At 34.9% G+C, this 24,039-nt stretch overlaps 3 protein-coding genes across 3 annotated transcripts; 1 reads left to right on the forward strand and 2 right to left on the reverse strand.

Moving 5' to 3' along the window:
* Positions 1-139: 139 nt before the first annotated feature.
* On the reverse strand, positions 140-574 carry LOC116001495. The gene has a single exon (XM_031241366.1). It carries the CDS (start codon positions 572-574, stop codon positions 140-142), a length of 435 nt encoding a protein of 144 aa, XP_031097226.1.
* Positions 575-6,734: 6,160 nt separating this feature from the next.
* Positions 6,735-9,564, forward strand: LOC116000900 (coiled-coil domain-containing protein 130-like). The gene is made up of 6 exons (XM_031240766.1): positions 6,735-6,874; positions 7,536-7,598; positions 7,710-7,789; positions 8,350-8,618; positions 8,797-8,960; positions 9,047-9,564. The coding sequence occupies exons 1-6, from the start codon at positions 6,872-6,874 to the stop codon at positions 9,377-9,379; spliced, it is 912 nt and encodes a 303-aa protein (XP_031096626.1). The 5' UTR covers positions 6,735-6,871; the 3' UTR covers positions 9,380-9,564.
* A 4,750-nt stretch (positions 9,565-14,314) lies between these two features.
* LOC116003128 (transcription factor TCP12-like) lies at positions 14,315-15,746 on the reverse strand. Its single transcript, XM_031243297.1, has one exon. The coding sequence runs from the start codon at positions 15,546-15,548 to the stop codon at positions 14,511-14,513; it is 1,038 nt and encodes a 345-aa protein (XP_031099157.1). The 5' UTR covers positions 15,549-15,746; the 3' UTR covers positions 14,315-14,510.
* Between the last annotated feature and the right edge of the window lie 8,293 nt (positions 15,747-24,039).

Below are 24,039 nucleotides of genomic sequence, written 5' to 3' on the forward strand. Positions count from 1 at the left end.
ACTTTCAATAGTTATAGCAGATTTTCCCATAACTCAGAAGCTCACAAGTCACAACACATATACTTCACCTAAGAAAATTTCTAAAGAAAATTATGAATCATACATTCATACACTCCCATCAACCAATTGAATATAATTTTTAGTCTTCTTCCATTGGAAGATGAAACCTTGGCAAAGGACTAGCTCTAGGTGACCTTGGAAGCTCCGAAACTCTATTCCCACTATAATCATAATAAATAACACCTGAAAACTCCGGCGGCTGACACTTCTCCCCCATCAATATCGCCTTCTGCCACAACCCCTCTCCGCCGCCGCCCGCCTCAGACGCAAATATTCCGGCGCTATGATCTGATTCTTCATCGCCTCCCTTCTCCCTTATGATTGTTATGGGACGACGCTTCGTGGACGGCGGCGGTGGCGCGGTTCCGGCGCCGCCGGCCCTCGGCGGCGCTCTCCTTGCATGCTTAGCACACAGTGCCACAAGAGCTGATATTGAAACAAAAATGGCGATTATTGTTAATGGGACTGAACACAAAGTTTCTCCAATAATGTTTCTTGGAATTGGTCGAACCATTTTTTGTTTGTTTGTTTTTTTTTTTCTATAAATTTATGAATGATTCAAGATCGATCTTGAAAGGAATTGTAATGAAACTTGCATGGAGGGATATACAGACATGGGGTTTTATGTTTCTAATTTTTATTGGTAGCAGTTAGAGGGTGGGGAACTAGAAGCCTCTATGTCAAACTTCATATAGGTTGGTTTAATTAAAAATGGCATTATTCAATAAAGTAGATTACTAACACATGCATATTATATTATTTGTGTGTAACACTCTAACAATACTTATTTCAACAAACTGCACCGTCGTAATAGCATTTTTGACCATTTTAGAAAAAATTTCATTAGTATTACTTATCACCACTCTATGTGGTCAGGAAAGTACCAACCACCATCAAGATAGTCAGAGCATTTTGAACGTGGAGCAATGTAACTTCAGTCAAATTGTTGGCTTAATAACCATAAGATTTTAAATTCCACTCACACTGAGAGCAACATATTAGTCTTCTCAGGTTGAACATGTTAGCTATAATAGCGTAAGTTAATTTAAGTTGTTGTGTCTAAGGTCACAAGGTGCGTTTCACCAAAGCATATCTTTGAATAGCTGCTGATTTCCTGTAAATTAAAGAATATTTTAGACAATTTGATTGTTGGATTGTTTTCGAATTTTTGAGCATTGGGTGGTTAGGAATTTGACACTTAAGAGGTTGTTGGCATGCTTGAGTACACGCAAATATTAAATATAGTAACATAAGTGAGAGACAACTAATTAAGATTGAAAAGTTGGCCATTTCACACATTAGCTAATTAATTGTTTGACGAAGTCAATGAAGTAATCATCCATCCAAAAGCATGCAAGTTAAATAGCTAATCATTTCCGGTGGTCGGAGATTAAGTTAATGATGATGATTTAATGTGACGGGGTACGTAGTTTTGTTATTTATTTGTTAATTAAGTGACACTGCACAACTAAACAATTTTCAAATATAATTCAATTCTTTGGCCAAGTCAAGCCATCGGACCATTTCTTTATGTTTGGTAGCATTGACTAAAAGGAAAATAAAAACATTTTGAATGATGAAAGAAACTATACAAAATTTCTATATGATAATGTGACAAAAATTAAATTTTTAAACATAAATGGGATGACTATGGGAGGGAGGGAAGAAAATATAAAGAGTTAGAAATTTTCTTTTTACTCCTCGACCTTAATCTTTCTATCACAAATATTTTGAATTTAATTGAAACAAAACATTTTTAAGATAAAAAATAATAAAGATCATAAGTTCAAATTATATATGATATATCATATTGTTAAAATAAAACTCCGTAATATTATCACGTACACTCACGTCATGACATTAAGTCATTTATCAGGCATGGATGATTCATGGCTTCATGGGTCACGAATTCAACTTTGGGAATTAAATATGAGTGGTCCCTTTTTTTTTCTTTTTTTTTTTTCCTTTTTTCTTTTATCTCACAAGAGAAATCCATAATTATTATTTGAAGATATACACTAGATAAATTATATTTTATGTAATATGGAGTAATTTACAGATCATATGAGAGGTAAATTACACTAAAAGATCTTGCAACAGGTTTAATTCACAAAATATTGACAAAAATTGAACTCGTAATGTTCTGGTACAAAAATAATGTTTCACCCATGGTTGATTATTCCTTTTGAACCGTGGCCACTATTTTTCTTTAAGAGCCTAAGGACAAGTGATGGCTTTCAACTTTTGTCCCACTTTAATCATCCTATTTCATTTTGCATAATAATTCCAAATCAAAATATTTGGAAATGGTTGATGCATTTGCAAGCAATTTTACATTATATTCCACCTTTTAGCCATCCCCTTCTCCATACACTTCTCACTACATGATGTCCTAAGACCACCTTTTCCCATGTCTTTTCTTTAACGGTGAATCATTCTAAATTATACCCCAAACTTAGTTTCATCCAAAAAAGTAAAATTTGAACCAAAATTTATCTTGTTTGATCAAATATATAATACTTGAGTATTAAACTAATCATTCACATATATTGTTGAGCGGATGTTCGAAAGATCAAATCTAGTTACTATCTAGATTTTTATCAGATTTGATGTTTATTGTACATGAAGTAAATATACTTTGTGATTATGAAATAATTGTTGCTTGGATTTTCATAGCATTTATGTTGTTGTTACCTTCATATTTATTTGTATTATCTTTATGTAAATGCACTTTTTTTAAAAGAAAATAAATTACCACTCCGAGGCAAACACACTAAAACTTAAATCTTAATTCAGTCACAGAAAACTGGACTAGGGGCCAGCTGGTTCCCGTGTGGTCGTGTGGTTACTCACCATTATATGCGCATATAGTGTTTGGAAATGCACCATTAGGTATGGTGCATTTTTTGGTGTGTGGTGCATTTTATTTTGATGCATTTCTTAACAATGTGTGATGCATTTATGCATACCTAATGGTGCAATCTGCACCGGCCGCATGGAAAGCCCTGTCCACGTTTGATCCAATATCACTGGACTGGAATTATTAAAGAATTAGGTCATTTTCCATGTGTTATAAGGCTACCACACTATGCGACATACATAATTTGATCCAGACGCCTACAAGGCTACAACTAATCAATCAATTAAGTGGATTTGCACATTTAATTTGATGCCAACCTTCACTTAATTAATTTCCCTTGAAACAGCAAATTTTAAATCATCAAATTAAAGGGCCGGCTAACTAACTACTTTTGTTAATATCATCATTATTATGATGTTCTAAGTTATCTATATTTTCACAACTAGCATTGCCGTGCCGTCTCAACTACTCATTATCTCCTCCTCCTAGCTTTCCTTGCAATTTTCTTAAGTTCAAGAAACAATGATAGCCACTCAAGAAAAGAAGTTAAATGATGATATCCCAAGAATTTCATATCACCCCAACACTACCCAAAAAGAAAAGGAAATCATTCAGGTGAATTTACATTAATCAGGAAATTTATGACACTCAAAATTAAAGGGTCTATAGATAAGGTGATTTAACTCTGGATGGCGTAGAATTAACAGAAGTTTCAAGAATAAACAATATAATAATATATATTATATCATAGAGAAAAATACTATAATATAATCAAATTATAAAGCTAGCTTAACTCTCACACTAACCATTTATCATCATACATATCTTGTTTAATTTCTTGATCACACATGAATTGAAGTTCCCCTAATGGTGCAGCGGATTTGGACCGGTGGGGACGAGGCGCTTCTGGACACCGTAACGCGGATCGATCTCGTTTCCTCCCGGCGGCCGGTGGCCGTGTGATTCCGGCGAGCGCCGCTCCCGGTGGCGGCCGGAGTTGTTTAGAAATGGGGTGAAGTCAAAATGAGTAGCGGCGGCTAATGCTTTTCTATGGCGAGGCAAAGATGGGGAAGAGATAGTCACCCCAATGTTATTATTGTAGTTGAGAGTGGAGAATTCATGGAAGAGAAGGAGGAGAAGAGAGAGCCAAAGAATGAGAAGGAAAACCTTTAAGGCCATAATAATAATGTTGGAGGAGATGAATAGTTAGAAGCCTCAACATGGATCAATGAAATGGAGTGTTAATGTTGTGGACTAAAAATGGGGAGATTTTGTGTTGGGAGATTGATGAAGTTTGAAGGTTGAGAGCTTAATTGAATCTAATGGCTGGGAAAAAAAGTGTGCAAAGATGGTATTAATGCAGAGAGAAGCTAGCTAAGGTTATGGGGTTTGCTTACACATGAGAGACTTGTGAGGTAGTTTATGTATGTGTGCTAATTTATTGGGATTGTGAGAGAAGGCATGGGGAGGGCGGTAGCTAGCTTGACCCTTTTACCAATAATGTTCCTTCAAAATCAAGCAATACAAAGCTGTATTTATGAGTGTAGATTGTCAACCCTATTTTTCGTATTAATTAGTAACAACTCACATACATCATAAATTTCAGTTTGTGATTCTAGTCCACAAATAATCATAAAGTAATTAAATTAGGTTAAGTTTTTTATAGTAGACAAGCTCAAATCAAAAAGGTCAGTAGCTCACTCATTCATACGCCCCTTATCAGTGTATGGACAACTATATCTCAAGCACATGTTGAGGTTCGACCTGAATGGAAAAAGAAAATGGAACACCTAACCACACATCTTAATTCCCAGACCAAGAACTATGAGATCAATCATTTCATTCTGGAGTGATGGCGGGATCATACCATTCGAGTCGTTTTTTTTCATGCTTTTCCCAGAGATCGGGAGAAAGCTGCAATCAGTAGATTTTCCTAATCCTCCCTTCCCTCGAAAGGAAAAGCGTGAAATTCTTTTTTCTTTTCGCAGGGACCAGGAGATTAGATCTAGCCGTAAGAAGAATGCTTGGGATAAATTATAACACACTTCTTGGTCTTCTACCCCCTCAGTCACTACATCAATGCAATGGAGAGCAGAGTCAAATTAAATTTGAAATATTGTGATTACGAAGCCAACAACATTTAACACTTATGTGAGTTCTTTCTACGTAGTACAATGTCAAACCATAATAAAATGTTGTTGAAGTTTTCATAGATTTCTTACATATTAAACGTGCAATTCTCAAGAAATTGATAGGAGTACTATTTTTTTTTAATATAAGGAGACAAGTCAAATTCTTTCTTGATCTAACTCTCTTTTATATAATTGTGCACAAATTTCCATTTATGCCACCACTCTTGTATCTTAATCCTCGTGCAATGGAAGCTAGACTTTTCTAAACTTTACATTTGAAGTGAATATATTTTACTTTCATTACAATCTTCCTATTGACTTTATATTTACTATATTGTAATACAATTCAATTCGTTCAAATTCAAATTAACATCCACTCCCTAATCTATATTTATTTGTAAATTGTGTACCTTGAAAGATGAATGAACGGATGGAGCATAATTCTCGTAATTAAAAGTCATATATTAATTATTATCAACACATTCTTGATCAAATTTGTCACATATATTCTTCTTAATACGGTTTACCTCTCATGCATACATAAGAATAGAGTTTACCAAAAATAGAGATTCGTACCTTAAAGTTACAAATCCGATCATATCCTTGCTAACACTCTTTAAGAGCACGTCAAAAATTAAATCTCACCACAGAAATTTTAAAGATGAGCTCCACCAATTTAGTTTGGGGTTGGTTCTTTGTGCGCAGAAGGCCGGTAGGTACAATTTGGCGTGGAGTTCGAAGTTAGGCATACTCATCAATTTACCCCCATATCGAGTGGTGAGATGAGTTCATAGGGTCTAAAATATAGTCCGATAAATTAGATTATTAAAAAAAACAAGCAATTATACCTAATTTAATGATTATCAAGATTTGTGAACATTATTTATTAGCAATCCTTTACGATATAAAGCTAATGATAATAATGAAGATACGATTCAAAACTGAATCAAGCCTCTACAAATAAAAGCTAGTGCATGGTGGGGAAGTATGTATATAACATTAATAATATGCAATCCATTTTGTCTTTCTACCAAGCAATCTACGATTGGCACTATTTGGGAAAGTTGAGGCAATTCAATAATCCATACTATCTATGTAATGTATATAATGTAATGAGCGTGGGGCAGTATATATAACAATAATAATGCATAATAATAAAAGAAAGATTATGAACACTTTATTGGATTTTCATTCAAGACTAAGAGAGAGAAACAAAAATCATTTTTTTAAAAAAATAAAAATCTAAGTAATGCATTTAGATTACTCACAAAATTACTCTGCCCCTCACACACGAGCTCCATATAAAACATTTATTCTTTGATTTACCTATAAAAAAAAAACTCGCAATCGATATTTGAATATGCGCTCTAGATAAAGTAAAATATTTACTCTACTTATCAACCACCGTGCTAATAGAAAATATGACGGCATTTATATAATATTGAAATAGTTTTTAATAATGTTGTAAAAAAATCGCGCTTAAATACTAAGTAATAACCGACCACCTAAAATTTTGACAGAATCGCCGTTCTAGGCGACCGGCCGCCTTAGATCAACCAGTAAAATGGTGTGCCGAGGAATTTATTTAAATTTCTAGCTACAAATCTAATCCAACACAAAGTATAAGTATGACCGACCATTTCTTATTTACGACGTCGTTCACGTGGAGTATAAATTTTAGATCCTCTTCCTTCCATAACCCGCAAAATTACGGGAACTTTACAGCTTTCCCAAATTGAAGATTTCGATTTTCGTCTCTCAATCTGTTAGCGAAAGCATCGATTGGTCGGCCGACTGTGTAAGAACCTGAGATTGGAAAATGGTACGTGAATAATATATTGTAATTAGTGTATACTTTGACCCTTTTGGGATCTCTTTTCTTCAAGGCTAGGGTTTGGTTAATATCTGGGCATATAATCGGCTGCTGTGATTACTGATTAGAATTATTGAATTAAATGGTCCGTGAGAATAAAATTTCGAATTTTGATAAGCTTTTCTGCGTTGATTTGCATATTATTGTTCAGAATTTAGGGTTTTGCAGTTTTGCAATTGAGTATTGATTTCAATATTGCTCGTGCCCCTTTGTGATTAACGCTTATTAGAACATAAGAGGGTCCAATCCATGAAGATGGAAAGTTGGCTGTAGTTGTGACAGATTTTGAACAAAATAACAATAAATGATATATGTATGACATGAATTGTGGATTTCACATATACCTACTAAGTGTTAATCTTGAAATGTACTGGTTTTCTGCAGTACTACTGTCAACGATTAGAAATCTATAAGCATATCTATTGGAACTCTTTAAGTCATGAATCATTGAGTTTGTTGTAGATGATGTAGCATTCTAGCAGATATATACATGGTTGATGAAGCTTGGGAAAAATTTCCTGTTTTCAACCTTTCTACTGTCATTATATTTTCATATTCCATTGTGCATATCTCACCAAGCTAAACTGTTTTTTTCATCTGTATTCTGCAGTCTTCTCTTGCAGCTGCTAGAGCAGATAATTTTTACTATCCTCCAGAATGGACACCCAAGAAGGTAAGTTGGCTCACAATCTGTTATGTAATTGCATGTATTAGATAATGCTCGAATAGTTTAATTTTATAGTAAGTTACTGTTGCAGATTCTTAAATTAGCTTTTCTTTTCAGGGTTCATTGAACAAGTTCAATGGACAACATGCTCTCAGAGAGAGAGCAAGAAAAATAGATCAGGGCATCCTAATTATAAGGTATGGGCTTATAGTTTTCATTTAATAGTTACAATATTTACTGAATGATATTTTCTATAAATTGTGAAATATAAGTTAACTCAGGGGTTAGGACCAAAAAGTAGGCATTCAATAGCTTTAGCTGATATATTTGCTATTTTGCTATAACCTAGAAATAAATTTAGAAGGTGTTGTTGGATCTTTTCTGGAGTTAGTTCTCGAGCAGATACGTGCTATAAGATAACACATTGATATAGCGATCTTTTCCATAGTAAGTCAATTGAAAATTAGGCTATACTTAATAACTCATTAAACATAAAGTTAAATGGAGGTGACAGTTTTATATATGCTGAAGTTAAAAATCAAGCTGTGTAGCTATGGTGTGGATAAATTAGTGTATTATTTCCTGAGGGGGCAAATGCTTAGAGACAAGGTAAAATGTGCAGAACCCATTAGGAGAAAAACAATGATATATTGCACATAGAGAAGTTGATTTATCTAATTTTGTCCTTTAATTTGTGGTTTTGATTTCTGTCCTTCAATTCATGGTTTTAATATCCCCATTTTGTCTATTCATATAGATTTGAAATGCCGTTCAATATCTGGTGTGGTGGATGCGAATCAATGATCGCAAAGGGTGTTCGGTTTAATGCTGAGAAAAAGCAAGTGGGAAATTACTATTCTACAAAGATATGGAGCTTTTCCATGAAGTCGGCATGCTGCAGACATGAAATTGTAATTCAAACAGATCCAAAGAACTGCGAGTATGTCATTACTAGTGGAGCCCGGCGAAAGACTGAAGAGTATGAAGCTGAAGATGCAGAAACCTTGGTACTCCCTGTTGAAGAAGGTGAGCAATCTGCATACTAGTTTTATGATCCTGAGAAGCTGTTTGATTTTCACCAAAAAACTTCAATGCTGCAAATGGTGTTGTACTGTTGTTATTGTTTATTGGCTTCATATCTACATATATCTTTGCATTTACAATGCTTTACCATATCTTAATCTTTGTTGATTTCATCTTTCAGACCGAAGTAAGTTAGCAGATCCATTTTACCGTCTTGAGCACCAGGAGGAAGATATAAAGAAGAAGAAAGAAGCTGAACCTCGTCTTGTCCGACTTCAGAAAGTATCTGATGCCAGGCACTCTGATGACTATGCCTTAAACAAGGCTCTCCGAGCCAGACTAAGGGTATAGTTCTGTTTGCTTTTGTCCATAGTCCTTGCTTCAAATGCTTCATCCTTTAGGATACATGCTAATTTTGAACATAAATACAGGGTCAAAAGAAACGTGTTGCAGAAGAAGAGACTGCTGCCAAGAAAATGGGACTTGGCTTTAGGTTGCTTCCTGCATCCAAAGAGGATGCTGCAGCTGCTTCACGAATTAAATTCGCACACAAGTTTGACAGGAACAGAAAGGACAAACGAGCATTAATCCACGCTTCCTCTATATTTTCTGATTCTTCATCCGGGTCCTCCCAAAGATTGGAACTTGAAGCAAAGAGGAGGAAAATAAATGCATCTGGTGCATCAAAATTGCTAGTCGGAGGATTTAAACCATCATCTTGGACTCAGGGTGTCGCTACTTCCAGCAACCACAGGAGGATGTAACTCTGTGTTTATTCGCATTGTAATTCTGTTTACAATATACACGTTTTGAGTTTGCTTGTTACTACAGTACATAGTTTCAATATGAAGTGTTAGATTTGCCCTCATGTAAAATTTTATTCCATTTTGAATTTCTTTACTTTCCAGTGCACAAACTTGTTTGCCAACCGTTGCATTTTCTGTCAAAATTAAGTTTGATTAGTTGTTGACTTAGTAACTACAAAATTACGAGTTTAACTTTTAGCAGGAGTAGTCTATTGAGTGACGAATTGTTTTCCTTAGACCTTCCCACATTGGCAGCTTGTGCTTTCTTCGGAATCGATGAAAAATGCATGAATTCCGGCTGAGCTGAAAGAGCATAGCAGACAAGCAGCGCATGATCTTACATTGTTGCGTAATCTTTGGATTCTTTCTCAGGCACTGTCCCTCAGATTACCCCTTTGTATTCTTTTTATTCCGTCCTTACATATTTTTTTAATTTGCAGTACCTACGTACCATATATTATTATTATAGGGTGCATGAATGGTCTTTCTCATAGGACCCGTGCCATAACATACGTACCAATCCCACGTTCTGACTTCTGAATCTTACTTTGACCTCTCTATAACTGGTACAAGTTGTACACATGCCATTATTCTCCATAAAAAAATCTCATTTAATTTGTTTGGACAGTAAATTTCAATCAAATTTGTTCATTTTTATTTTATTATGTGTACTCTAAAATTATGATTGTAGAAACCTAAGAAATCTTTATTCACCAAATACTTCTATTCCACCACGCAACTGATCCGACACTGAATCCATCTAGCTAGCTGGAGACAAAGCATTGTACAATTCCTTTCATCATCACTCGTGTCCATAGCAGAGCATTGCATATATCAAATTATCTTTCATTTTTTTTTCTAGTGGATATTTGGTGATGTTATTGAGACCCATAGAGTTGGGACAAACAATAATATATTTTTTGATGCTAAAACTTTCGATACAGTAACAAATTAAGGTATCAAAGAATTAAGTAACTGCTTACTTTTATACTAAAAGCACAATCCAACATTTTCGACATTCCCCTTTTAACAGTCAACTTGCTTTGATACTAATTGTCAATCAAGTCAGTATTTATCATTTATAACTAGTAGCAAATGTAACCTATTGTGTAGTCAGGGGTCACGTTTTGATAGCAAATTGTTGAATTTAGTCCTCCGATCCGGCCTCCCCTCAACATGAACAGGGTTTAAGTTCTAGATGTAGATGTGATATGATGATGGAATTGAATTGTACTGTGTAGCTGTTTCCTAGGTTTGGATGTTTGAGTCAGCACAATGTCTAACAGCAGTGCACTGTTACTGTTGGTAAGTATAGTCGTAGTGGACTGCTATTCATTTTTGGGTTATGATTTCTCATCTGGCTTTTGCAATTGTGGTGAAAATGGGACAAAACAAATTCACTCAGTTTTCCCTCAGCCACTCATTCAATGGTACACTGCAAATCCACTCATGCAGATCAGAGATTCTATCTGCAGAGCCATTAATATTTCTTAGCTTTTCCCAGAGCAGGTCAGGTCAGTCCCTTTGAGCACCCTCAATTCTCTTCTTTATGTTCGTCAATCTTGTAAATAATTTGACTTAAATCTCGTTAGCTAAATCTAGTTACGTTGACAAATAAAATGGGATGAGAGAAGTAAGTGATATATGTTACTCTAAGCTAAGGGTTTTGGTTTGTGATCTATGTTGAATTGTGTTTGGATATGATGGATAGATTTATTGTGTTGAGATAGAGATTAGAATGACAATTTTATTCCTATACTTTTAAGATTTGAGATTTATGATTATATAATAGGTTAAAGGGGGACAACTTTATTGCACAAATATATTAGTCTGATGTGCATATTGGGAATTGTCATATTCTTCTGGATGGACATATTTAAAAGAGTGTATTTAATATATTGACTGTATGTGGTATGCTGATGGGGCCTTGAAAGAATAGTCAAACTCCAGGTATTAATTGGAATATGACTGCCACTTAATTTCTAGTCAAACGTAACATTAATCTTGATCTCAACAAATAATATCTCTATTTGAAATATATTCTGAAAAAGTGGTTGAACGAGTGAAGTATGATTATTATATCAATCAGAAATTAAAGTCATGATTTTGATTTTTATCAATACTTTTTTTATCGAACTCGTGGTTTATTTGTTGACTATTGCACAAGAGTGGATAGTTGCTGTGGGTAAAAGATGAGAAAAATGCACATAAGAATTGAAAATTTGACATGCATATATGCAGTGCAGAGGTTGTTGGAGCAATAAAGGAAAATGCATAGTGATACCTTATTCGAACAGATTTTTGTTCAAAGTCCAACGACAATCATTGTTCTTATCAGGAGCATATATACTACGTACATTAATTGAAGACCTAAAAAAACAGCTAGCCCAACCAATTAATGACGACTCCGATTTTATTCTGGTACATATGAAACCCTAACTGCTAGTTCTTTGTTGCTGGATTCCATCTTTAGCTACAATGGATACACACACACACACCTGGGAGTGTGCTTGTATCACTTCAAATAGTTAAATCTGCAAGAATTATACGGAGTAATATATATTTTTGGGTGGAGTGGAGACTTGAATTGAATAGTTAGATACATCTAACATTTTACTGTTTCTAATTTTTTTTATCTTATCTTAATATATATGTACACTCACTCATTCAATATCTCTTGTGTGAATCTATAATAAATAGCATGCATGGTGGCAAAATGATTTTGGCTGCGTAACATAATTTTCCATTACTCTATGCTGCGAATAATGTTTGATCTTCAAATATATAGTCTATATAATACTAATAATACTAAAAATAATTGTTACTTTAATTTCTTCCAATTTTAAATTTATCATGTAGTATAATGTTGTGCTTCTTTCTTCTTCTTCTTCTTCTTTTTTTTTTCAGGGTGAGGTCTCAAAGTGTTATAGATCTAATGGACAATTTTTATAGTATGAGTCAATATATATGATGGACAATAAGTATTTTTTTTTAAAAAAAAGATAAGTAATAAACTAATAACAATGTAATTTCAATTTTTACTGATATTTTGAATGAGAATATGATCATGTTTTACTTCATTGTGGTTATTTACTGATGTTAATATGAAACATGCAAAAGGGTGTTGAAAATGAAATGCAAATTTGATATACAAATATTAGCTAGCAGACCGACCAAATTGAGGAAAGAGAAAACCCTAGCTAGGTATGGTAGCTGAATTGAAGTGGATGTGTCGTCCCTGATACATCCATCTATCTCATTCATGATCATAACTGCTGCAACTATATAATTATACATACCACTAGCCCAGACGAAGAACATACAGTGTCAACAAATTGATTAATGCCAGTTACTATCACACATTTAATGTGATTTAATGGCTTATTTGAATGATGAACAAGAAAAGTTTTTTTTTGACTAAGAAAACCAGCTACCATCACTATTCGAAAGTGTACATTGGATAAACAACACCTTGCGACCCCAAAGGACCACAAGTAGGTAAATTAGCCTAGATTACGTTGTCCATGACTATATAATTAGCTCAAACCAAGAAGCTGCCAATAAGCTATTTCTATTGGGAGAGGAATTTGGAATCTTGTGGTTATTAATACAATGGTCTGACTAATTTGGCTTGGGTTGCCTTTCTTGAGCAAGAAAAGTTATTAGCTAGGATAGGGTGGTGATGCCTTGTATTGTTACCACACTACTGCAAATGTCCTTTTCTTCATTGAAAACAACAAGCACATGTATATATATCATCTTCAACAATACAATACCCTCAAGACATGCATAATTCTAAGTTAAACTAGGAACAAAGGAAAAACAAAACAAAAGTATATAAATATAGTATGGAGTATTAAATTTAATCACAAGTCATCATTATGGCATAAACATATATAGTTGATTAGTTATCACTACCCCTTTCAATGCTTCAATTACTAGTGTAGTATATAGGATTATGTTGCTAATTAAGAATTAGCTAACACATATTAGAAAGCAGCTAGTCATTTGAAAGAGTTAATTAGTATCTATTGTAAACTCTTATTGCGTTTATCTTATATATATACTCGATCGTCTACTTGTAAGTTTTAACTATTCATAACTATATATAAAGACTAGTTTGAATTAGACAATTCATCTTACACTAGGAGCCATGAATGATGAATTTCAATTCATTGTACTACTTGATCTCCTAGAAAGCATACATCAAAATAGTTATCAAGACAAAGCTATAAGGGGCATCTAATAACATGTACATAGCAGCCATTGCCATGTTTTGATGGCAGGATGTGTTGGACTCGACCCTCTAATCCTCAGCCCAATAACTGGTATAGTTACCAAATCCCATGATCATCAAGCTAAGTTATGGGAAGATTGATTAGGTTATACCAAATCTTCATACTTTGACTGTCATAAATTTTGTGCACTACCAACTAAGTAAATTGAAGAAAATAACTACGCCCTTAGACCATATATGCATCTTCTTTAATTTCTCTTCTATTATTATTTCTTTAATTTCCTCATTCATACATGGCTATATACATAGCTTAATTGCTACAACAAATTAGATCATAGCCAGCAGCATGGTAAGCTTCAATTCAATGTGATCATTACTCAATCATTATGTGATATATAAATGATACTGCCAGCCAAACACTGAAGAAAAAAAATGTTTTGTCTTTCATCTACCATGCATGCAATGAAACTATTATTGAAGAAAAAGAAAACTGGGAATATATAATAATTGTGGATTTGATTTGCACAGGTTTAGATATGTTTCTAAAGGGCATATCATACAATTCCTCTATTTTATAATGTCTTTAACATTCATTTGAGACACCAAACAGAAATTAAGGAAATATTAACAGAATAATGACACAATTATATTCCCAATTAAATAGAAATAACAACAGATTTAATTTGATTTATTAAAATACTTAATTTCAACATGAACACACTAAGCAGGAATTATTCACTTTTTTTTTGCAACAAGAATACAGGATGATTGGAACAAAACATAGGACAATAATAATTAAATAAATATTGGCAATCAGATTAATAATATAATCAATTCAAGATTCAATTTAACCTAGTATTGGTTGCTGGAGAAATTATTTTCTTGGACCATAGGCTGGAAATGAAGATTTGTTGCACCCAAATAAGCTGAGCCACTAGGGTTACCTGAAAATGGATCCCAATTCCCAAGAAATCCCATAAAGGTGTTGCTGGTTGGATCTATGGTCCCTTCTGAGATTGGAGCAGCATTGCTGATGATGTTGTGATGAACATCATGGTACTGAAAGATGTATTTCTCTGTTATTCCAAGGCTGCTGGCAAAATGGGTTTCAATCCCTTCATGGGAAGAGCTGTGTTGTTCTTGAGTGTAGGAATTGGAAATTGATTCTTGATCAAGAAAAGGGTTGATGAGGTTTTGGGTTTTTGTCATCATTTTCTCCTTTGTTCTTTCCCTGGCTCTGGCCCTTGCCTTTTCCCTTGACTCTTTTTTCTTCTTACACACTTTCTTGTTCTTTGATTCAACAGTGTTTGAGTTCTCTTCATTTTCATCCATGGTGGACATAGCTTCACATTCAGACTCGCTGCTTGAGCCATTATTGTGCTTTGAAGCTGCGGTGATTTTGAGCTCTTTGATTGCGGTTTTGGATTGAGAGAGAAGCCATTCTATGGTGTTGCTTGCCTTGTCAAAGCCTAACATGTCTTGGAGATCAAAGAATTTTCTTGCAATTTGCAGGGATAGTCTCATCCGGCGGTCTCGAACCCCCTGCGCCGTGCAAATCTTGCTGTGACGGTCTTTCTTCCCTGTCCTCCTCCTTGGAGTTGAGCCCTGCAGGGTTTTCTTCTTGGTTTTAGTGGTGGGGGGACTTTTGTTTACTGAATTTAGTGGTGCAGTTTCTCCGGGGGGGTGGTGAGAGAATATTTGGTTCAAGGGCATGATTTGATCGTCCAGGAAAGGGGAAGGGAATTGCAGGAAGAAAGGAGGCTCTTCTTGGCTGGGATAGCTAGGGTTTTGATGATCCCATGGAAATGGAAATGGAAATGGCCTTTTGAGCAGTGTTGTTGTTGTTGTTTCTGTGGAGAAAGGCAAAGGGTTTTTGGTGGTGGGAAACATGTATATATGGTTGTGAAAGGTTTGGGGGGGTTTGTATATATGGTGTTTATCTGATCTGATCTTTGGTTTTGTTTTGTGTTGTTTGGAATGGGGGAGATGAAGGCAAGGCCGGAATAAAGAGATTTTTGCCTTAGCTTTCTCTTTCTTTCTTTCTTTCTTTTCTGCTTTTTGTGGAAAGTTTGTAGGGGAGAGTGTGAGTTTGGCTATGGGTGGATAGGGGTGGAGGGATTTGCTGAATAACAGAAGTGCACTGTGCAACTGTGATGGGGATGTGGTGGCGGGTGGCGGTGGCGATGGGCGGTGGTGGGTGGTGGTTGTGAAATGGACACAAAAAGGATGGCTATATATATTAAGTATATTGGAGCATATATGGAAATTATATCATTGTTTGCAGTAAATGCAGCATATGACTATATGAGCATAGTTTGGACTGGTGTTCTTGTCTCATAATCTACCACTTAGAAATCAATTGAGCTGTCCGGGTATCATCAACCCCTTCTATTCAAGTTTTTAGTCACCTCTAGAAAATGAGTATGAGGGTTTAATTTCTAATCCACTATATATCCTTTTTTTATTAGACTAATATATCAATTTATGTATCACTTCCAACTTAATATTCTGATATCCTGGCCTTCTCCCAATTCAACACACACCATAATAGATGATTCACAAAACACAAAGAATTGTAATGAACTTTTATTTTTATATATTTACGTAAAAATATAGTGTACAATATAAAGGGACACATAAATACATTGTATTATATTGAATGTTTTTATAATCCAATTTATAACATTAGTATGAAATTTAATGTAAAATTTTTAAAATTATATTCAATTCGATCTCGTTTCTTTCATATGTATATAAAAACTTATATTTTGATAATTATTTTAATGTGGGTTAGTTGGTTTAATTTGCAGGATTCTAGATAAATAATAAATGTTAAACTTAAAATAATATACTAAATTTAAGTATAAATTGTTATTAATTTAATCATGGTTTGGATTAATATAATATTCACTTTGATCTATTATCAATTTTATTATAAAAGATAAATTTAGACATTTGAAGAGAAATTACAAATTTTAGTATATTAGACAACTTTGAGTGATAATTGAAGTATTATTCAAATGTTCACAATTGACCATGAACACATTTAAATATTCACAACTCACAACTTAGTGTACACACATAATGATTGAAATATTCAAAAGTGTTGCACTTAAATGTTTTAATAAGATCATACCATCATTCAATAATTATTTATTTGATTTTCTTTTATTCTATAACTCCTTAATTAGGTCAAACCTAATGTAGAAGGGTTTCAATGCGGCACGTCCTACCTCATAGCGAGTTAAAAATTATTGGAAAGTAACACCTCTGTTAGTAAAAAATTTTCTAGCCGTAATTTGTTCATGTGAATTGGTGGACCTCTCAATGTTAAGCCCACTATGCTTACTTCTTTACAAATAAAATATTTTCAAAACCCTAATCCATCTCATTATGAGACAATTCATGACCAATTTACGAGTTTCTCCAATGGCCCTATTTATTATATGGGACATCAACCTATCCCAAAAATATTGAAATAAATAACTTGGTTATTCATGCACTTTCAATCAACACTTTTGAATTGTTTAATTTACAAAACTGGGGTAAAATCCAATATAGTAAAAAAAAAAAACACAATTCCATGCATATAGATTAGCATAATAATACTAGCTTTTCTCTTGCTTAGCAAAACAATATTGAGAGTGTTCAATTGTTTCAAGTGGTAATTTAAAAAAAAAATAATTTACTGATTAGGTAATAATTCGATAAGAGTGATGCACTACTCTTATCACTATCATTTTAATTTAATATCACCGTTCATTTTAATTAACCATTTCATCAATAAATATAATTGTTTTTCCAAAGAAATAATTGTTATTTATAGAATTTAGGATTATATGTATATATATAATTGGAGCTGAGGTTGGAAGATGATGAAGATAAGAGACACAGTTTCACGTGGGAGCAGGTGAGATTGATGGTAACTGGCTGGACATGGCAGTGTTGAGCACAGAGGGGAAGAAGGTGAAGATCAGAATTGAAGATAGGGTGAATTTTTATTATTTTTATTTTTAGTTATTTGTAATTTTGTTTGAATTCTACCAAGAAATATAGAGGCAAGGCTATGGAAAGCTATACGTGAAGTACAATTATTTGGTTTGGGATGGGCGATGGGTGGCAAATATTAAAACCTTACTTTATACCTTAGCATATATAGCTTAGCTTGCAGTTGCTTTACTACCCACTGGGATTTTGAATGTCATTTCTCTCCTCCTTTGACTCACTGTCTTCATGTCCCTTTCACTTCAAAAGCATCAATATAATGGGATAACATATTATCTTTTACATGGTGGAATGCACATGGATTCATACATATATGCATTATATTGCATGCCTAAGGATCTCATCACTTCTATTATTTCTTCTTTCTAATCAAAATATCACTCTTTTTTTTTTGAAAAAAGTGTCAAATAGGCCACTGAACTTGTCGCTTTTGTGCAATTGGGTCATTGAACTTAAAAAGTGTGCAATTCAACCATCAAACAAGCAAAATTTGTGCAATTGGACCATTTTTACAAAAATTTTCTAGTAAAATCCAATTATATTACTAACATATATGTATTAAGAGTGACATTTTCTTCTACCATACTAGTTAGGAGTTAATATTGAAATGTTTTTAATTCAAATTAAATTAAATTTTTTTGTAAAAATGGTCCAATTGCACAAATTTTGCTTGTTTGATGGTTGAATTGCACACTTTTTAAGTTCAATGGCCCAATTGCACAAAAGCGATAAGTTCAGTGGCCTATTTGACACTTTTTCCTTTTTTTTTTTTTTAATTTGTATTTTTTCATCTTATAAGTGATCTGAGCTACATTTACATATAATTGCATATTTTTCCTAAACAATATTGTATATTTGTATCCCACCACCGCTTCAAAATTAAATACTTAATTTTACATATACCGGACAAAATTTTAGTATCTCCTATTAAAAGTGAAAAAAAAAAAGTGGGATATGAACATTTTTAAAAATTGAACACATGTGTATATATGTAGCAATGCATTTGAAAGAGTTGCCTCTCGAATTGTAGTGATATGACGTGTGGATTAATGCAAGAGCATTACAAAGTATGTTGTGTAAGAATAGAACATGATTTTCTAGGCTAAGACATGAGCCATTTATAAAAGAAAAAGTCCAACCAATCTAGCTAAAAATGTGTCGGGTGCAAGAATGGGTCAAATCCCACGGACCTAGCACATAACTTGGTCAAAATCCACCATTATGGATCCCAAGATGGGCTATGGGGTGGGAACGGTTGGCTACCTCGGTTCGACCCCGAAACCGGCCTTGGAGCGCACATATTGATGTGGATTGCCTAGGTTTGAACCGCTTTATTCAACTACGACCACTTTGGTCCGGGTCACCTTCATTGGACTCGGGTCGACTCTTCGGTTCGGGCCATTTATCTTGGTCCCAGGTTTACTTCTTGGGCCCTAGGTCTTCATTCTTGGGCCATTTTCAAAATATCCATAAGTAACGTAGCACACTTTCCTTGGCTAATTGATACTCATGTAATCATCAACCATTAGACATTCAACCTCACAAGAGCATGATCAATCACTCATAATCCACGCCAAAGGCCTTGTGGTCAAGCGGCATGAAGTGATTCTCCCAAATGGGAGGTCATGGGTTCGAGCCCCAAGTATATGGACAGATACTACATGTAACATGGTCAATAGTATTAAAAAAAAAAAAAAAAACACTCATAACCCACAAATCCACAATCCCGCTGTACAAAATGTTGAACACTTATCTTAGAAGCTCTATTTTACTCCCGATAAATATGCCTTGCTTGTCTGAATATCCCAGTAACACCCCACAACATGCTTGCATTCTTCCAACAAGTTAAGCATGGGACTAACCATGACTATTTCCAAATTGCACTAATAAGGCACGTTGTTGAAACCCTCTACCCCATGCAATCTGCATACCCTTGAGCATATTGCCCAAAATTTCAATAGTTAGCTATCATTAGGCTCCTAAATCATTGCTTGGGCTATTCATTCTAGACCTTGGGCCAATGATCTTTTGTTTACTAATAGGCCTAGCTAGGGCCAAAACCATCACCCCAATAATATTAACATATGGCCTAGGCATTAAAAAGCTACACCCTGGACAGAAAAACTTCTCTCTAACCATTCTGCACAGCCGGCTTCTCTGTTTTCTTCCCGGTGGTCGCCGCCTCCGCTAGTTAAGTGGAGGCGGCGCCGACACTTCTCATACTTGTTCTCCCGCGCTTTTCGACTCTCCCATCCACCCTCACCGCACCTCCGCCATCATCATTGCAGCAACCCTTACCTTCTCCTTCGCAGATCTCGGACTTGCCACCACTTACCGCCCTCTTTCGATTACAGCAGTTTTCCCCTCCTCCATTCACCGCCGTCTTCCGCCACCGCACCTCTGCGCTCCTCCAAATAGCTGCTCCGCTTTCCACCACCGCAGTGGCTCATCCGCCTTCCACACCGAAACAAGCTTCTTCGCCCTTCTACCATCGCATCTTCTTCCCCACCGCAGCTGCTCAATCCCTCTCTTTCGTAGATCTCAGACCTGCCGCCGTCGACCACAGCACCTACGTTTCTCCCGTGCCTTTTTCCCTGTTTTGCCTAGGTGATAGGTTTTGACTTTAAGTTTGGTGGCCTCGAAACCAGCGTGTATCGAGTTCCTAAACTTTTGTCTTCACCCATCTTATCTTTCCTCTTTTTTGTGTTTAAGTATTGTTATCCTTTGTATTTGTATTCCTCTGCTTTTTGCAGTATCTTTTCTCTCGTTTTATACGAGTTTTTCCCTCTCGTTCTTGTGACGAGGTTCGTTTTTCTGGAGTGCATCAGGATAACTTGGGTCTTGGCTTATGTGAAACTCATCCTGGGCGTAGAAGATGACAAAGTGTCAATGGACTTCAGTATGATGATAAAGTCCCAGGTGGAATGCAAGACCTTGAAGAATCAAAACTTGTTTTATGTAACACTGCGAATTCAAATTTCATTAGCTTAGCTAGAATATTTGATTCTATGTCAGATTGTATGAAATGCCCTTTCATTCCATGGAACCTTGTTGTAAGTGTTTTTAATGTTTATTAATGCAATTTAACCTTCAAAAAAAACATATGGTCTAGGCCTAAAATTACATATGTATATACTTCACAGTTCACACATACATTTATGCACACCAATTGACACCGGCCTCTAGATATAGCTAGTAGATAGTGAATGTATGATTTTATTTGCTTATATTAATATAGTAATTATTTCTACACTTCGATGAGAAAAATATTAAATTAACCCGTAAAGTCTCTGCCCAACAAAACCACAAAAGATAAGTGTTCACATCGTCACGCGGTCACCAACCATTCAATACAACTTATACAAGTGTATATTGACCTCTCTATGAACATGTACGACAGTCGACAGAGCATCTTCAGTCGATTTATCAAATCCCTAGTTTTGAATTACTATTATAAATCATGGTAGGAATTTGGATTCGTTCATGATTAAAATTAACACCACACCTAAGTACCTAACCCCACCTACTTGGAGAATAAAAAAGGAGGGAATTTGAGGAACCATTCCACAAAAAATCCGGAGGAGCCAGCTGTTCTACACTGGATAAAAAACGACGACGTACCCGACATCGGAGTTTGACCCGAACCATCGATGCCATCTCCCCCTTCAATTACGGACTTACCATACATATATCGCTTTTAAAATATTCCAACAAATAATTAACTTTGGTTTTTCAGTTAATATTAAAAGAAATCTAATTAGTTTATGCCGGATTGCCGGATAGTTGACTATCTTGTTTTCTTTTCAATTTTCGGCGGCAATTTAGTTTGTATTTTAGTTAATTTGCTTTTGTAGTTTAGTTAACGTTAATTTTAATAAATGTTTTAATACATCAAGAGTAAAGTAATTAGGAATTACAAGTATTATTGTCACTCCCATATGGAAGGTCATGAGATCGAGCCTCAGTGGAGATGATATTGGCTCTTTATGCTTCAACATGTTGAGAAAGTATATATGAACAAATACTACAATGATGTAATAGAGTTGGTAGTACTCAAAAAAAAAGTGAAACCAAAGATAGTGATGGGATGAGAAGTATACCAGTCAGCAGGGTGTGGCGATCCAGAGGAGGCGAACGAATAAGGTGCGCGTAAGGTATAGCCAATTGGGTAAGACGCTGATAATTCAGACCTAAGATGGGCGAGTCGACTAGCAGAGCGGGGAAGCGTGTAGTCGGTCGGGACGGAGGAAGAAGTCGGCAGAAGGCAGGTTCCCGCTCTAGGGGCGGTTGGATGATCTAGGCTACTGGATAACCGAACAAGGGTCCTACATGGTTAGGGGGAGAGTCTGGAGTCCAAATCAGCCTACCATCTGACTGGGTAAACTAGTTAGCCGACGAAACAGTCAATCGGCGGCAGCAAGGAACATTTAGGCAATCGGCAAGACTTCCGAGATCAAGAAAGAGTCGAGACAGGCGAATAACACTTAAGAGATCAGCCGAGTGTGCGTGAGTGGTACTCGGGGCAAAGGGTGAAAGGAGTCGGATTCACACGGGAATAAAGGGATAGGCTGGGTCCAGATGAGTCACGTGTAGCGGAGACCTGAAGGGATGACTAAGTGGCTTGGTCGGTGGATGGGTCGTCCAGCCGACTTGGTGATCGACTCGGATGAGGTAGCAGATGACCTTCCAAATTCGATAGGGTCGAGGACGAATTTGGCGGGAAGTAACAAGGAAAGGAAATCCAGAGGCATTAGAAAATCATATCAAATGTAAAAATGGGAGCTTTTTACACGCAATTACAGGCAATAAATTCTATTTTCCTGGTAACTTAGTCTTACAATTTTTCAATAGTGTTGGACCGCTATTTGACTACCCCGATGATCAATAAGACCAATAGATAGAATGTTATTATAAGTATGATGTCATTCCTTTTATAAATAAGTTAGCATCCATGTGAATGTGTTGAATATTACCGTTCAAATAATAGTACAACAATGACCTAAAGACATCGAGCATATAAAAATTAAGATCAAAATAACTTTCAAACGTGTAATCTTTTATATATCAGATAACGTATCACTCTCAAAAATAACTTTACAATATGCCTTTTCTCACACCCAACACATAAGCCAAACATAAATAACCCAAAATTCTGCAATCCGAATGATACTACGTACCGGCAAATGCACCCCAAATTGACCTGTCACATATATAATCATCAACTTTAATCTTGACAAATCTAGAATATGCTCTGGACCATTTAATATGGATCTCATGTTTTAATTTAATATTTAATAACAAACTTCCCTAACCCACTCCGCCGTCCTCAAGATGCCGGAAACAATCAGCAATACAATGCATTCCGCCATAGTTAGTTATCTTAATGTTTTTATAAGACAACATCAGAAAATATCTTATGCCTCAAAAGTCAAAAAAGGGTTGTTTATTGACAAAAAACAAATAATTAGAAATGATTACATAACCCACATGTGTGTATCAGGGAATTATATCTACGTTTATTCAATGACTTGACTTTTATCTACCGTTTGCAAGTGTTTGGTTGTGATGAGAATTAGGAGGGAAATGATTGTAATTTTGTTGGAATAAATAAAGTATGAATTCAAATTTTATTGTTCGGTAGAAATGAATAGAATTATTGAGAATTGAAAGGAAATAAGTGATATAAAAACTAAAATACCTCTATGTAGTAGTAATAAATAATAATAATAATTATAATAACAACAACAATATAATCAAGGGCTATTTTATCAATTTCTTTTTTCTTTTCCTTTGCATATGCTGCTGATCTCCAATTCCACAAAAGGAACCAAACAATGGAGTTGTGCATGTCAAGGAATTAGGTTGTAGTTGAATTACAATTATATTATAGCCTACCAAACATGTTGTTGGTTGCAATGATGGAATTATGAAGAAAATGAATTGTAATTCTGTGATAAATGAATAAGGTGGAAATGAGGTAGAAATTCAAATTCAATTATTTGGTATATAAGAATATAATTTTTAAAAATTTCAATTATATATAGGAATTAAGTGGTATAAAGACTAAAATGCGGCATTAGTCACACTTGCATGCCTTCAAACTAAGAAAAAATCTATAACATTTGAGAGGTGTACAATGTACAATCAATAAGAAAAATAAGATCTAAAATTAGTAAATATTATTAACTAAAGAGTGTATAGTAATTTTTATGTTAATACATTATTTTGGACTACGACAATAACGTTTAAATTATCATTTATACTTAACCAAAGTATTGCATCAACACGGCGATAATTTTTCTGACTCGTTCATAGTTTAGTTTGTTTAGACTATCTTGCTGTCATGGACTAATAATTGTGTAGACTTGTAAACGTT

This window comes from Ipomoea triloba, chromosome 13 (assembly GCF_003576645.1).
Source record: "Ipomoea triloba cultivar NCNSP0323 chromosome 13, ASM357664v1".
NCBI lineage: Eukaryota > Viridiplantae > Streptophyta > Magnoliopsida > Solanales > Convolvulaceae > Ipomoea > Ipomoea triloba.